Source organism: Brachionichthys hirsutus, chromosome 19 (genome assembly GCF_040956055.1).
Source record: "Brachionichthys hirsutus isolate HB-005 chromosome 19, CSIRO-AGI_Bhir_v1, whole genome shotgun sequence".
Classification (NCBI taxonomy): domain Eukaryota; kingdom Metazoa; phylum Chordata; class Actinopteri; order Lophiiformes; family Brachionichthyidae; genus Brachionichthys; species Brachionichthys hirsutus.
The window spans coordinates 11,145,503-11,161,308 of NC_090915.1; the positions used below are offsets into that span (position 1 = coordinate 11,145,503).

Below are 15,806 nucleotides of genomic sequence, written 5' to 3' on the forward strand. Positions count from 1 at the left end.
AATGTGTTAATCATAGAGCAACTCTTCAGTCTGCTTTATTGCGTAATGTCTGAATATTTGACCGGCCTTAAGCTTTATGTTGTTATTTATTCTGCCAGAATGACTTCAATGCAACTGGAGACTTCCCAATGTTGAGCTGCTCTAAGTTTCTGTAAGGAAGTAGCATCTGCATGAGGTGTTGTGCAATACATTCCCATATATGCTGGAGGAGGTTGTTTTATGATGGTTTGTTGCACTTGCATGCTGGGAGATTTTAAAGTCCGGGCGTTATCTGGGGTCAGAGTCGACCAGCAGACGCTCTCGGTTGCGTTCGAACCTTCAGCTCGCTCGCGTTGAAGAGGAACAAAGATGTTGCAGCCGAGGCTCGCGCCGGTTGTCCTGCTATTGACTCTCCAGTTCGGTAAGAGGACCTCCGGCCGGCGGCAGCCATCAAGGGAGAGCTCGTAGCGACAGAACAGCTGGCCGGGTTTAACACAGCTGCTGATGTTGTTTAACAGTCAAATCATAATTCACTTGAGTAATGTAACTATTATTCTCAATGACGATAGGAAGAAATAAAAAGAAACAATCCTAGCCGATCTCATCTGGATCGGATCCAGAATGGAGTCGGTATAAAAAAATGTCATTTTATTCCATTTATGGATACAAAAATCAGTTAAAAATACACATCGTCTCCGATTCACGTTTACTCTTCATGGTTGGAGTATAAAGACACCAAGAACGATCTAGAACCTTTTGATGCTGATCCAGATCACCGTGTGGACGGTGTAGATCCAGTTAGGATGGGAACGAGCTGCTCGGCGGAGGTCTGTGCTGTCCGAGTGCTTTCCGAGTTATTATTGTAATCAGGATGAATCAGAACTTTAGGTTATCAGACGATTATTCCTCCATCCTTCGGTGCTGCTATGTCACCCCGTGTGATACGCTACGTGTTGCGTTGTGTTCATACACACATCAGTGGGGTGTAACGTCTCCATCGGGGAACTTTGGATTAACAGGTGGGGTTTTTTTTATCCTTATCCTCTGACCTTTGAACTTGTTGGCATCAGTTGTGCCGTAATTCTTTGACAGTAAATAGTTCTGATAAGACTCAAGCATAGATGGAGAACGTACGAGACCAATCACGTGCGCTGCTGTGATTCACGGGACGTTGCCATTATGGCGATATCACTGTAGATACCCCGGTAGACAACCAGCCACGTAGCGGCACCTTGTGGGGGGTCTGGTGCCCGACTCGACTGCACCCCAGAAGTGCTCCGGAGGTGAACCAACACCTCTCCAGCAACCGGTTCACACTCCAGACCGGACCGAAACATCTGAGCTAACCGGCCCCAATTTGTCCTTTCAACTGAACCGCATGTCTTCATCAGCGGATCATGTTTGAAGACCTTTTTGACAACTAGCATGAGGTGACAGAGTTTTAATAAATACATTTTATTCCACGTTGAGCTCTAACTCTGTTTGATCTGATTCCACATCAGGTGGCTCTGGGGCTTCTCCATGCCTGAGTCCTGCGACGAAATGTGACTTTGTCTGTGACTGTGCTGATTGCAGCGACGAGCAAGACTGTGGTGAGTTTAGATAAAAACAAGTTCTGGTGCTTTCATCACGCTCAAAGAACTTCCAGTAATGAGCTCATGTGTTTGACGCCTGTCAAGGCTACACAGGGGAAACCTTTGAGTGCGACTTTGAGGACACAGGCGCGTGTGGATGGGCTGACCAGTCCATCAACGCAGACGTGTACAGCTGGGAGAGACGCCAGAGAGGAGACACGCTTCCTGACAGCGGGCCGTCCTCCGACTTCACCACCGGGACGGCCGTAGGTCGGCATGGATACGCTCACGCATCCCTCAGCACCTTGAAATACTCTCTCCACAGTCTCATTCCATAACAGATCGGTAACAGAAGCAAATTATGTGAACCTATAGACTGTGTAAGATGACTGCTGTAAGGGTAGTGATGATATTTAAATGTATACGAGTTAATACAGAATATTTGTTCTTATTTCCGCCCTCCTCCCTCTCCCCAGTATAGAGTGTTTAAAACGAGAACTGGGAATGAGCCATTAGTATTAACTTGTGCGCTGATACAGTTAAAAATGTAATTAGAAAATGCATTATTATTGTTAAAAGCCTTAAGATGACAAATGAACAAAAAACTATGTGGGTCTATCCGCCTCCTTCAGCTCAGCTTTCATTTCAACGTTCACATCAAGATACTTTTCGACTGTGTGCAGGAATCAGGCTCTCAAGTTGGATTTTAAAAAAGTGCCTCACCTACGTAACCAATGACGATCTGTCTATAGTGCGATTACAACTATCGGTAATTTTCACAGTCCCAAGGAGGTCAAGGGTCAGTTCATGCAGTTTTTGTGTTTTTGTTATCTAAATCTTTTAATACTTTGTTATTATGCATGCAAAAACACACACACAATGAAATTACATTTACAACCTCTAGTGGGCCCTTGTGAACACACGCACACACACACATGCGTATATATATGTAGGGGCCCCTTAACATGCAGAGAGGACACATTTTTGTCTGGGCCGGGACTTGAACCAGTAACACTTCGTTTCCCAACCGACTGACCCCCTGCTGCCCTCCGTCCCTCTTTTATGTGTGCAAGTCTTTGATTTGAGCTCCCTCTAGTTAAACCTGGATTCATCCATTTGTTTTTGTTTTTTTGCCACATGATCATGACATAAAGCTGATAACCCGTCGCCAGCATGATGTGTAGCAAACCTCTGACCCAAAGCCGACTGTGAAGCTCTGTCGAGCTGGAGATGATTACTTACAGGCCGCGGCTAATGCTCCGTTATTGTTATACACTTATCTCTCCAATGGATGATTAGAATGGATTAACGGAGCATGAAAGGTGACACCAGTGCAGTAAAACGTTTTTTAAAAAGTACAAATATATAATCGTAAAGTACTCTGAATTAAACCGGCTCAGATTTAGACCTCGACTTACTGACTTATCTTTTCATTTAAAAATGGCCATTATGTTCGACCTGAAGTGAAGCATCCACATTTCCCTCGCACAGGTTCATTCATGGGAGTGACTTCAGTGAAGGCAAGATCTCTCAGTTCGGCGGTCTTAACGGCTCCAGAGATGAAAGACACTTCCCCAACGTGTCGCCTTCGTCTCAGATATTTCCTCTGGGACTCAGGTATCGCTGCTCTCAGACGGGTCACGCTTTCAGCATCTGCTTTGGCCCGATTCTTGAAGCACATTGTCAAAAATGGGACTTCAGCTACTATTAAAATGTATTTTGGTTTTTTCACAACTGTCCCATTTGATTTGATTTGATTTTGTACCTTTAACTGTCGTAAAGTCTATCATTAGACGTTCCTATTGTCACGTACATTAAAGGCATTTTATTCCTCCCTCAGCCACTCTATAAATGAAATAGTTTACTGTCGCCTGCAGGTCACTCGGGGCTGGACTCTGCGCCTCTGTGGGCGTCCGTCCTCCGCCAGGATTCCCGAGAGGCCGTGGTGTGGCGCCCCGAGGCCACCAGTGTCCGCAGCTGGAGGGAGGCAACCGTCTTCCTGGGTCGCATCCTCACCCCCTTCCAAATCCGTCTTCACTCACAGCGCTCTGTCGGGAGACGAGGGGACGTGGCAGTGGACCAGTTGGAGTTTCTGGACTGCGCTCTGCCCTGTGAGTCCCTTAACAATGAAACGTCCCATCCCGGTGTATCTATAGAGACGTCACAATGAGGATATGTGTTCTCTGTGTTCACCATCAGCACCACTCCCCGGTAAAGAATGTCCCGCCGGCATGATGGAGTGCAGGCGTGGCGGCTGCGTGGACCTGAGGCAGGTCTGCGACGGCAGCGACGACTGTGGCGATGACACAGATGAGGAACGCTGTGGTGAGAGAGCCGCCGCTCCCTTTGATGTCACACGGCAGGAAATACGCTGCATACGTGGATGAATCAAGCACAAATCAACAGAGCACTTCAAAAGGATTGGCTGTCAGGCATAGCACGTATCGGGAGTCGGGATTAAAGGGGCAGTTCAGCCAGTTTTTACCCTCGCCGAAGCGGAGGCGAGGGTATTGCAATTGGGTGCGTTTGTTTGTCTGTCTGTCTGTCTGTCTGTCCGAGCGCATAACTCAAAAACTAGTAACCTAATCGACTTGAAATATTTACACAAGCAAGGTTCTGTCCGAATGGCATTGATCCGGATCTGGATCCAGATTCTAGAATTATTTTTACATCTGGAATTGTGCCTGTTCTGTAAACTGCCGCTTTAAGAGGGAGGGACACGAATGGCATGATGGGAAAAAGAGTCCAGAAGGAGTCTTGTAGTACGTTTCGGAGCAGCAAGCTAGAGCAGGTTTGGCCCCTCTGATCCGGAAGCCCTGTTTACTGTCTCACAAGATCCAATAGTCTTTTGGAGGCGGGGTCTGCAGTCTCTGATTGTCTTTTTCTAGTTGATGATGCTTTTCGGCAGTCTCAACTCTTCCTTCGCGTGATGACAGCTGAGATGCAGATCTCATCCCTTCAAGAACAACAACAAAAAGCTGTCGAATTGACCATAAATATTCAGTCTGTTTGTGCAACGCCATCTTGTTTTTGCTTTGTCTTTGGGTAAGGGTCGAGCAACTCAACCTTGTTTGTGAGGTTGAGGAAAAGATGCCCAGAATGACTGAAGGAGGAGAGTAAAACTGTCCAGCTTGTTTCCTAGGCGCCTCCTGTCGACCTGTCATACAGGTTTAGAACATCGCGACATGAACAACACCTGTCGCCTCTGCGCCATTAGAGAGAACAGTCGGAGAAAAAGGTCAAGAGTTGATCGCCTGAATTGATCGCCTGTACATTCTATAAGCGAATTGAATGTGTCTCCAGAGGGGTTCAGGCGCTGTGACTTTGAGGAGGGTCTTTGCGACTGGAATCTGTCTTCTCTATCCACACTGAAATGGGTCAGGACGAATCAGGAGAGCATCTCCATCACGGATCCTCTGAAGGGCCCGGGCCGGGATCATTCCAACAACAGCAGAACAGGTAGAATGCTCAACAGCCTGCGGGAACCATATCGATATTTTTTACTAGTATTTACAGATTTACTCATTATAAAACCAATAATAATTAAAGGATTTGATTATTGTTATTATTATTTTAGGACATTTCCTCTACGTCACTGTCCCGGATGGCGGCCTCACAATGGACTGGGCTGCTTTCCAAAGTCCCCAGCTTGAACCCACCAATTCATCGCATCCCTGTAAGGTGAGTCCAGAGCTACTCCCTCCTTTGATCACAGACACTTTCCTTTCACTGCTGCAACCTTTATTATCCAGCGATTTTATTTTTGTCTCAATGACATCAAGTTCAAATAATTGGAAAAGGAAAATGAAGTACTCTAGCCGCTCTGCTGCAGATGGTGATGTACACCCACCAGTTCGGCCCGAGGTCCGGCGGCCTCACGGTGCTGGTGGCAGATCGGAGCATCTACCCCGTGTGGGAGCGGGCCGGAGCAATCGGCGACGTTTGGGTGAAGGCCGAGGTGGCGATTGTCACGGACTCTGTTTTCCAAGTGAGTGCCTCACCAGGGGAGGGGAGGGCATATTTGAATGTTGTGTTTACCAGCAAGCAAAATCAGATGAACGAACCCCAACGCAGCCTCAGAAGCAGCACGGGTAGTGTCTCCCTTGAGCCGGTCCCACGCTCGGAAAACTGCAGAGCGCGTGGCAGGAATGGTGTCCGGCTTAAGAATTTTACCAGAATTAAGCATGCAATCGACTTGCTGTGGCGACACCCTGACGTGACGAGCAACAGGTGCAGGTCTGGAGCTGAAATCACTAAATCAATGTGATGCCCCGCTTACGCTGACTGTTATCACCCGCTGTCTGAAACATTTTCCTCACCTGGCGTAGGCGTAATAAAATGCTAGTGGAGTAGTGGCATCAGATGACCAGTGCTTTCTGCTTTTCTTCAATTATGCTAAACTAGCGCTTCTTAAGGTTCGTTTTTTAGAAGTGTATTTCCATTATTGTGCCAGAATAGATCTTATCAGTGGATGAGATGTTTTTAAAATTTCAATAACCTAATTACAATGTTTCAGGTGCACAGTAGCCTCCAACAGAAGGAGTTATCATGACAGGTCTCTGTTCTGCATTGTCTGGAAATAAGCCTCAGCTCTTACTAAAAGAAATGTCTCTTCTTTTCCATAAAGCCATCATAACTTGAACAAAGGTCCAGAACTAATATTAGATGTGATCGCTACGATCAAATATCTGAAGAGTAGCATCAGATCCCACAGGCAAGGAATGGCATCTGATAACCAATCAGTAGTAGTACTAATGTGGACGCTGTGATTCTAATCTCAGAATTCTGATTTCAATCTCCGAATGCTTGCATTGTCGTTCGTGTGATTCTAAATTCAAGCCGGGGCTCAAGTCCATCAGACTCTTCCAAGCATTAATGTACTGTAGTTATTGATGGTTTGTGGCGTGGCTGAAGTACTGATACAGGTATCGCAGGTATTATTTATATTAAGGATATAGCAGTCAACACTAATGTCCTATTCAGAAATGCTAACAGACAAAAACATGTTTTTCAAAAACACAAATAAATATAGATTAATGTATTAAGCAAAAGCAGAATTTGTATATCAAGCAAAACTTCTACAGTCTTGAATCAGTAGTGAAAACAGCTGCGGAAAATCTAAAGCCAGCAATCACAATTTAAGGTGACTTGGATTAGTTAAATCCAAACACACAGATGAAATCAAGCTTTCCATCACAAAAAAAATATAATAATGAATAAAATATTAGTAAAATGACAACAAAAATTCTGGATCTTCTGATTTACTTGATCTATATTAAAATGTTATGGAATTTATTCTCTCCATAAACATTTAATAGAAATCATTCTGTTCTTTATCAACTCTTTGTGTGTTTCTTCTCTTATCACAGATTGTCATAATGGCAGCGATCAGGGACTTTGCCTTCGGGGGTGTCGCTGTTGACAGCATCGTGTTGTCCCCTGAATGCCGTGTGGCATCCGGTGATACTTATTAATCCTCATTCCACATATTGACAGGACAAGAATAAATGTGTGACAAATCATATACTTCACATTCTTGGCCTGAACAGGAAATGCAACCTGGGCAAAGTTCCCTGACCCGCCTAAAGACCCGTGCACTGAACCCGACAAGATGTGCGATTTCCATGCTGACTGCAAAGATGCAGACGATGAAGCGAAATGTGGTTAGTCTCCTCATCCTGATTCAGATCTATTATCTGCAACCCCGGAAAAGAACCAGGAAAATGAGTTAGCGTCTAAAATAGTGGATGTTTGGAAAGCAAGAATACGAGACTGTTAAATTTGAAAAGCAAATATTCCGACATCACAGGATTGCTAATGCCAGCAAAGCTTTAATTCAACGCGAACCTTGAAGAGGTGCCACATCGCATGAATATCGACTGAGGTCGTCATGAATCCTTCCTGCAGGAGACTTTTCCTACGTTAACGGCAGCAAAGGCTGGACTGACTCCAGCATCGGGACTCAGCAGTGGGCGCTGTATAAAAACGCCACATCCAACGGTAGCCGTTCCCCCCGTCAGCACAGCCCCCGGCTTCAGTTTACTGATTAAAAAGTGTTTGATATTTGCTTCTTCTATATTCCTTAGAGGAGTACCTGTATGTAAGCGGGGCCCCGGGGCAGCAGTTGACCGACGCCCAAACACGGACCCCCCTGCTGGGCCCCACTGGCCCAGCCTGCGCCCTAAAGTTTGATTTTGCATTAACTGGGAATGCAAGTCACATCGGTAACTAGGAGATGTTGTTGTTTTGCCTCTTGGCTGTTTCCAGGGACACGGGATTCAGATGCTGCTTATGTCTGTGCTGCAGGTGAGCTTTCGGTCCGGGTGATCGACAGCCTCCTGGGGCCCCTCCCCAAACTGTGGGAGTTCAGCGGGAAGACGGGGAATGAGGAGGAGGAGTCGTGGCAACATGTCGACTTGACTGTTGGACAGAGAAGAAATCGCGTCCAGGTCTGACCGATTATAGATGAAGAGATTTCAAATTAAAACAAGCATTTTCAAAGTGTGGCTTCTCTTTTTTCCGCTGTTCCTCTTTTACCTTCCACCAGCTGGTGTTTGAAGCTCGCGCTGCCAAGCTTTGTCAGTGTGCAAACATCAGAGTGAGAAGCGTCCACTTTGACGGCTGCCATGCGGACTATTTTCCGTACGCCCCGACAGGTAACTCAGAACCGCCACAATATTTCAAGCCACATCTTGGCCAAGTGAATAATGTCAATCGTGTCTCTGTGCAACGTTCCGCCGGCGTGTCGGGATCCAACGCCCGCCGGCGCCATTCGCCCGATCCGATCGTTATCTCACAACCCCAGAGGAATAACTTTGCTGCATCATACATGTTCATATATATTTATGTTCTTTTTTTGGGGGGGGGGGGCAGCGCTCTCATGCAACTTTGAAAGTGACCTCTGCGGATGGTACCAGGACAACAGTGACAACTTTGACTGGACGGTGCTCGAGGGGATGGACCACACCATCGGAGTCGGTGAGCTCGCCTAAACATGAAGTGTGAGATCACACTCGGGTTCGGGCAGAGACATCGCAGCATCATCATCATCATCATCATCAGCGTCATGGCCGTACTTGTGGTGTCCTGAAAGTCTCGTTCGGTGCTGCTGCTGTCTGTTGATGTCCAGGCCGAAGCCTCGCTGTGGACATGTGGAGCCCGTCTCTCCGTGGTGCGTTTGGCCGCTTCCTTTCCTTCACACAGTCACCGGGTCCCACAGATTACTGCCTGTCCTTCTTCTACAAGCTGTACGGGCCGGACGCAGGTGAGGGCAGCTTGGAGTGAGATCACAGCCAAATGTCAGTGTCGATTTAGGGAGAGGAGTAATATTCTGCCTGTTTGATGGCATTTGTGTTTCTGAATATTCCTGAATATCTTTTGGGATCAACCGGATCAAAAATAAACAAAGGCAACTTGAGAAAACACAAAATGCAAGGCTAAAATCTAAATGGGAATCATGACATGTGTTCAGGTCCTTGAAGGCAGCTGCTAGTTCTGTCACCTTTAGCAGCAGCAACTGGAATCAATCCCTGTTATGTCTCTGACATCACTGCGATTGTTCACTGCTTTAGTTATTTGTTGTTGTTGTTGTTTTATTTAATTTATTTATTTAACAAATGTTGAAAATGTGCCCTTCATCGACCTCGGGCCTAAATATACATGATGTATAATTTCTTTTGACATTTGAACTCCTCCTGGTCGATCCTTGTCCGCTGATCCCGTCCAGGTGTTCTGAATGTGAAGCTGCTGGACACCAAAGGTTTCGAGATGCTCCTCTGGACGCGGCGCGGCGCTCACGGCAACACGTGGCACGAGGCCCACTGCTCGGTGCCGCACCAGCTCACTAACTTTCAGGTACCAAGGTGTCGGCCTGAGAGTAGCACCGGAGGAAACTCCCGTTTTGTGCCGCATGCACCTGTCAGCGCCACAGAACATTTCTGATGTCTCACAGCAAAGCAGCGTTGCAGTCTTTGACAGCAGAAGGTGCTAGTGGTCATTTGTGACGCTCCGGAAACGTTTAAGAGACTCATAGAATTAGTTTTGTCTCTGCCGTTTTAGTCGAGTCCTTTGTCTCTCAGCAGTCAGAAGCGCATCTGAAGAAATGAAGCGATAATCTCCCCACCCGCTTTCTGACCTTTGACCTGCTTCCAGCTGATGTTTGAGGCAGTGCGCTCCGGCTTTGATGGGCGCGTGGCCATTGATGACGTTACGTTTGTGGGCCGGCCGTGCAGCGTGCCCAGGATATGCTCCTTTGAAGGCCAGCGGTGTGGCTACAGCAGCTCCGGCAAAGTTCACTGGCTGCACCGCAGCGGACTCACCGCCATGACAACTGAACCCAAAACTGACCACACTCTGGAAACCGATAAGGGTGAGAGAGGGTAATGTCTAAGAACACATGACAGATAACCGGAAACGGCGAGCTGTGATCTTTCCTACGCCTGTTTGGCTTCTCAGGCTTCTACATGATGGTTAACACCGGAGCGAACATCCTTCCTCCCGGTCAAAAGGGAGTCCTCACCTCCCTTGTTCGCCAAGGAGTTGCCAAGACGGAGTGCATCCATTTCTGGTATCACATGGGAGGAGAGAATCCTGGTGAGACAACCTTCACAAGATCAATCACGCACAACGACGGCCGATAGATGTACAACTGCGTGTGCGTGTGCGTGTGCAGGTTCCCTTACGTTGTACATGAAGCCAGCGGCCGGAGAGCCGGTGGAAATCTTTACGGACAGTCTGAACCAGGGGGGTGTCTGGCGCCGCGGCAGCGGCAACATCTCCAGTGCCTTGGTGGACTGGCAGGTACCGTGCAGAGGCTTGAGGCTGAAACGCAGCACACCTTTACTCTCTGTTGCATTTAACATTGTTTATATTATGAAGTCATTCATCTAATTATAGTCTTTAAATGGTTAAATTTAAATATTTCTTTTTTTACGAGAAAATAACTTTTTCATCTCCCAAGCTGGATTTGACCCAGAAATTTAGAAGGCCTTTTTTTTTTATAAATATTAATTAAAAAAAATGTAAAAAGCAAGACAACGTCTCGTCCACTCTGCAGTTGGAGTTTGAAGCAGTCGGCGCTGGAGGCGAAAACACTCACATTGCATTGGATGACATCGTCCTTTCAGCTCACCCATGTGAAGATCCAGGTTTGTATCAGCTTCATGTAACGTAAGCAGGAACTCGTTCATTCATCTTCTGACCCGCTTTGTCCGTTACCGGGTTGCGGGTCGTGCTGGGTGAGAGGTGGGGTACACCCTGGACAAGCCGCCAGGTCATCGCAGGGCAACACAGAGACAGACAATCAGCCACACACACCTACGGTTAATTTAGCGTCACCAATCAGCCTTCTTGCTGTGTGGCAACAGCGCTAACCACTGTGCCACCATGCTGGAACTCAGGCTTCTAGTCACAAAACTTCAATGAAAAGATATGGCGAAATCTCCATCCAATTATGAGAAATGCATGATCCGATCTCCATCCAGTAACGCCTACACACTTAATATCAGAACAGGTTGGCCGTCCAGCTGCACCACTCTACTCATTTAACTGTCCCCTAGAGGACAAACCTCAGTGCAACTCAGATCACTTGCTAGATTTGTGTTGCTGCTGTCTCAAACTTGACTGGATTGCTGTTCTTTATTCCCCATCACACAGTTTACTTGCAAGAACTTGTTTCTGATTTATTCTATTAAATATCTCAGGCTCTTCGTGCAGTCTGGAGAGAGGGATGTGTAGCTGGAGCAACACTGGGAACGTTAAAGTGGACAAACAGGACTGGGAGCTGACGAGCCAGGAGGCGGAGACACACTACTCCACCCCGGCGGCGGACCACACTCTGGGCACGGAGCGAGGTAAACTCCAGAGGCGGCGCTGTGAGCACTGACATGCAAGCCACGGGTGCTTTTCGGAGAGATCATCACACTGAGAGTGGTGGGGGGGTGGGGGGTACTTTCATGTCTTTCAAGCACAACATTCCTTCTAGAGTAGGAAGCAGAATAATTCATCTCTCATTGTAAGATGAAGTTGTTGATGTTTTTCATTTATCAGCTGTTTACACTAAACAAAGCAGTTTAACTAAACTACGCACAAAAGGTAAGTATATATTTTGCCCCCCCCCCAAAAAAAAGGGAAAAAAATAATACGCCGGATCAATCATTTTGCAATAAGAAAGTGAGACATTTCATTTTTTTAATCGTCTCTGCCCAAATTTCCTTTCTTCCAGGTCACTTTCTGTTCTTTCCAAGCACCAGCCGGACAGCAGCCAATCAGAACGCTCAGCTGCTGAGCCCTCACCTGCCTCCCACCAAAGGCACCTGCCTGAAGTTCTGGGCTTACTTGGCATATTCATGTAAGGATCTCTTTTTTGATATGCTTGAATCGATATGGAAGCGCTTCATGTGTGCTTTGGATGTTTGGTGTAATTCCCGTTTTCTATTCTGGAATAAGAACCACGTTCTTTCCACGCATGCAGTGAACAGCGAGCTGAGAGTTTGGAGGCTGGCTGAAGATCAGCTCCATCAGCTGCTGGTAGTCCGAGAACTGGGACCATGGAGACGCTTTGATGTCAACATCTCATCTACTGAGGAATACCAGGTCAGTATGTAGTAATATTTATACTGAAGCATGTTCTGAGCCCGTCAAGGCATCCCATTCTGCATCATCTTATTGTCATCAGATTGTGTTTGAGGGAGTCAAAGGGACGTCGGGCTTTGTCGCCGTGGATGACATCTTGTACACGGTCGGAATCAACTGCGCAGATGAAATCACAGACGTGAACAGTAAGATGTGCTTCTGAATGTTTCTCCTCCTCGCTTAACTAACTGCGTGCGAGACGAAAGGAAAACGTAGAGAATCTATCGATGAATAAATGATTACAAAGAAAAACAACCCTGCTTTTCATGGTTGAGCGTGGAAAAGACGAACTGACGACAAAGCGGCTGTAGAAACTAAACTTGTGTCCCGTAGGACTAACGAAGACAGACAACAAGGGAGGGATTGCAGCGTCCGTCGTTGTGGTCCTGCTGCTGATCGGCACATTGATCGCCTTGCTGGTTTACTACCTGCGAACCCGACAGGGATTCACTGCTTCCAGTGCCGGTCCTTCCTCGTCTTCCTCGGCTGGTGCTGGTTTCTGGAATGAAGCATATGAATCAGGACTCACAGTAAGACAATGGCATCAATTTAACACAATGTGGTTTATGATCTCTGAAAAAGACCGACGATTGTGTTTTCATCACCTTGGAAGGATTCTTTTGTGGGCACTGAGGCTCGAGCCATTCCTTGTAGCTTCACTGCCCCCCCTGGGACCTTCTCATTTACACACATGTCCTCTGTTTTACTCCTGCTCACCTTCATTCCTCTCTTTTCTAGAGCAGACCTCCACTTCTCTGGATTCTCCTCTACCTGCTTCCTGCTCTCACTGCAGACGCTTGCGATAAATTGATATTTACTTTGCATATTCTTTAATCCGGGGAATCAAAGGAGTGTGGGTTTTTGTAGGTCATGATGTGTATCTGTAACTAACTGCTGTCGATGATGAGTTCTTACCAAATAGGACTCGTTTAACATGTTAAGTCTCATTAACTAAATGTAAATGTCCTCATCACATCACAATTCATCGTGTTTATTTTTAAATCAGTCACATTAGATATGCCGTTCATGTATCTACATTCTTCTCCTCAGATGAGAAAATCCCAGACTATAACCAGAAAAGAATAAAATATGTTGGCTTTTGTTTCAGCAAGCTGCAGCTTCTTAGGTTCACTCCTTTGTTTTTTGTTTTCCCCCCAGCGGGACCGTGTGCTCATTCCATCACAGAGGAACCATCCAATGGCAGCTGGCTTCAATAATGTGTCTGTGAGTATATGCACCTGAAAAGTATAGTGAAAGACATGTTTAACCACTAGGGGAGGCTGTGGCTCAGTTGGTAGAGTGGGGTGTCCAGTGATCAGTAAATCAGTGGTTAGAATCCCATCTCTGTCCGCATGTTGAAGTGTCCTTGGGCAAGACACTGAACCCCAAGTTGCTCCCAGTGGGTCTGGCAGCACCCTGCATGGCAGCAGTGAATGTGAGGCCTCATTTAAATCGCTTTGAGCACCGGAACGGTGGAAATAGTGCTTTATAAGCGCAGTCCATTTACCATTAAAGAGAAAAAGTCAATGAGCAGGAGCATTAACTACATTCCTGTGGCAAATAAAGAGGCGTCAGGCAGAGATCCAAGAGAAAAATCTTGATGCAGTGTTTGGATAAAGCCTCAATTTCACCGACTCTCTCAGAAATAAATACGTTAACTTCACAGAGCTGACGAGATGCGAGACGATTAACGTTCCAGATTGTTCTCGCTGATTGATCGACTCTTCTCCTTCTTTCTGCAGCTCTCTGGTGATCACAGGGAGATGGAGGTGGCATGAGGCGGTGGCAGCGGTGGTTATTTGTGAAATTAAGGCGATATCACTCTTACATGACGCACACACACACACACGTATAGAATCAGAATCAGAAGTGGTTTATTGCCATTGTCAGTGGGGGTTCACAGACTAGGAACGTTGCTCGGTGAAGTCGTGCTACATCTAACATTAAGGACAAAATACAAAGACCATACAGGTACAGACATCAACAGCAGCCGGAGTGGTTACACAGATGTGTACTAGCAGCAGTAAACTAGTTTACAAACTAGTTTACTGCTGCTAGTACAACTGATGTACACAAACGCCAACAAATACTGGAACACTGACGAAGGCCGAATCGGAGCAGGTCTGGGTACAGACCTCTGCCTGCAGCACTGACTTGTGTTTGCTTGCGTGATGGAGTTGTTTGGGTTCTGTAAGTCAGGATGGTCTATGTTAAAAAGGGGAAAAGAAATTAAATGTCATCTTAATTTTAGACTACGCGCATTCACAATAGCCTGAACGGTCAGACGCGGGGACTGAAGCTCTTATTAAAGACTCTGTTGAGTTGCATTGTGGGAGTAGAGCAGAGTAAACGTCGTACTATATCCACCTCTGATTGGCCTGTATCGAAAGATGTGGAATGCACCTTCATTAGAGGAAAGAGAGAGAAGCAAAACTTGGATAAGATAAAAACTAGATGGTTAAATGTCATCCAATGATTTGTAAAGCCTGAAGGATGTTTGGATGTGTCTGGTGATATAATCAGAATTGTGTACTTGAGCTCCGATGATCAGTGAATTAAACTTGAGCTTCGAAGGGCTTGAACGGTGTGCTTTTTGAGTTTGGTCCTAAATAAACCCACCGGGTAATTACATAAGTGGACAACGAAGAATCTGAGGTGATAAAAATGTTGTATTTTTGCAGTAGAGAGTATCTGGTGTTCCTAAAAAAATCACGTAATCTCAAATGTTTGGGTATTTTGCCTCCATCTTGGGAAAAGACACAGACAGTCAATCCCCCTCCTCCTCACGTTCTCTGCTGGTGGAATTAATGTCGCCTGTGGTGCTAAAGAGAACCGGATTAAGATCCCTAACGGCACATAGAGCCTCTCCTCATGGCGGGTGTTGAGGATTGTGATGAAACCCTCAACCTCTGGCCACAGCTGCTCTACGTGAGGGAGAAGGGAAGGCGGTGTAGAGAGGAGGTGGGCTCGTGGTCGTGGCTCAGACTGCACCAGTGATTCCAGAGACGGCATCTGTCTCGCATCGGGGCATTTGTAATCTCCACGCAGCTGGATTGGAATTTCTTTCATCTTTTTTCTGATGAACTGATAGCTCCTTTGTATACTCATAATACTGGGGCCTTAACATTGTTTACCTGGAGATGAAGAGGCAGGTGCATCAGACAATGGCACAATAGCATATTGGGTAATATATGGTAAACATGTACATGCACGCATGCCAGGGAGCACATCTGTACAGATGTAGGAGCACTATAGGCGCTGTTTGCGTTTTATTACCTCCTCAAAGGAGGTTATGTTTTTGCTGTTGTTTGTGTTTGTTTGTTTCTTAGGATTAGGAAAAACTGCTCGATGGATATGGATGAAAAAAAATCTGAAGATGGGCCTTAGTCTTTAAATGTTGAGAGCGATCTTATTTTATCTTATCTGTCTGTATAACACACACCACACACACGCACACGCACACGCACACGCACACGCAATCTCACACCGACATTCCCATTTACGTTTTTTTCAAAAAAAATCATCTTATAAATCTTATTTCTTCAATTCACTCACCAAAAATCACAGTCATCCGGATCTGATCCAGAATGAGGAACAAATATTACATTTTAACATTAAAAC

The 15,806-nt window shown here is 46.2% G+C and overlaps 1 protein-coding gene across 1 annotated transcript; it reads left to right on the forward strand.

Moving 5' to 3' along the window:
* Positions 1–348: 348 nt before the first annotated feature.
* On the forward strand, positions 349–15,182 carry mamdc4 (MAM domain containing 4). Its single transcript, XM_068753247.1, has 28 exons — positions 349–400; positions 1,482–1,571; positions 1,659–1,823; positions 3,045–3,170; positions 3,431–3,664; positions 3,753–3,878; positions 4,857–5,012; positions 5,131–5,234; positions 5,386–5,541; positions 6,923–7,013; positions 7,103–7,216; positions 7,461–7,553; positions 7,640–7,777; positions 7,860–8,002; positions 8,101–8,209; positions 8,427–8,531; positions 8,683–8,817; positions 9,280–9,407; positions 9,705–9,921; positions 10,008–10,145; positions 10,225–10,352; positions 10,609–10,699; positions 11,255–11,404; positions 11,776–11,901; positions 12,025–12,146; positions 12,229–12,331; positions 12,519–12,715; positions 15,105–15,182. Exons 1-28 carry the CDS (start codon positions 349–351, stop codon positions 15,180–15,182), a joined length of 3,615 nt encoding a protein of 1,204 aa, XP_068609348.1.
* Positions 15,183–15,806: the final 624 nt, after the last annotated feature.

Excerpts from the sequence above, each read along its gene's own strand:
- mamdc4 (XM_068753247.1), top strand. The coding sequence starts at position 349 with ATGTTGCAGCCGAGGCTCGCGCCGGTTGTCCTGCTATTGACTCTCCAG. Across the intron at positions 1,824-3,044 it reads CACCACCGGGACGGCCGTAG|GTTCATTCATGGGAGTGACT; the intron begins GTCGGCATGGAT and ends TCCCTCGCACAG. Across the intron at positions 12,147-12,228 it reads CATCTACTGAGGAATACCAG|ATTGTGTTTGAGGGAGTCAA; the intron begins GTCAGTATGTAG and ends TATTGTCATCAG.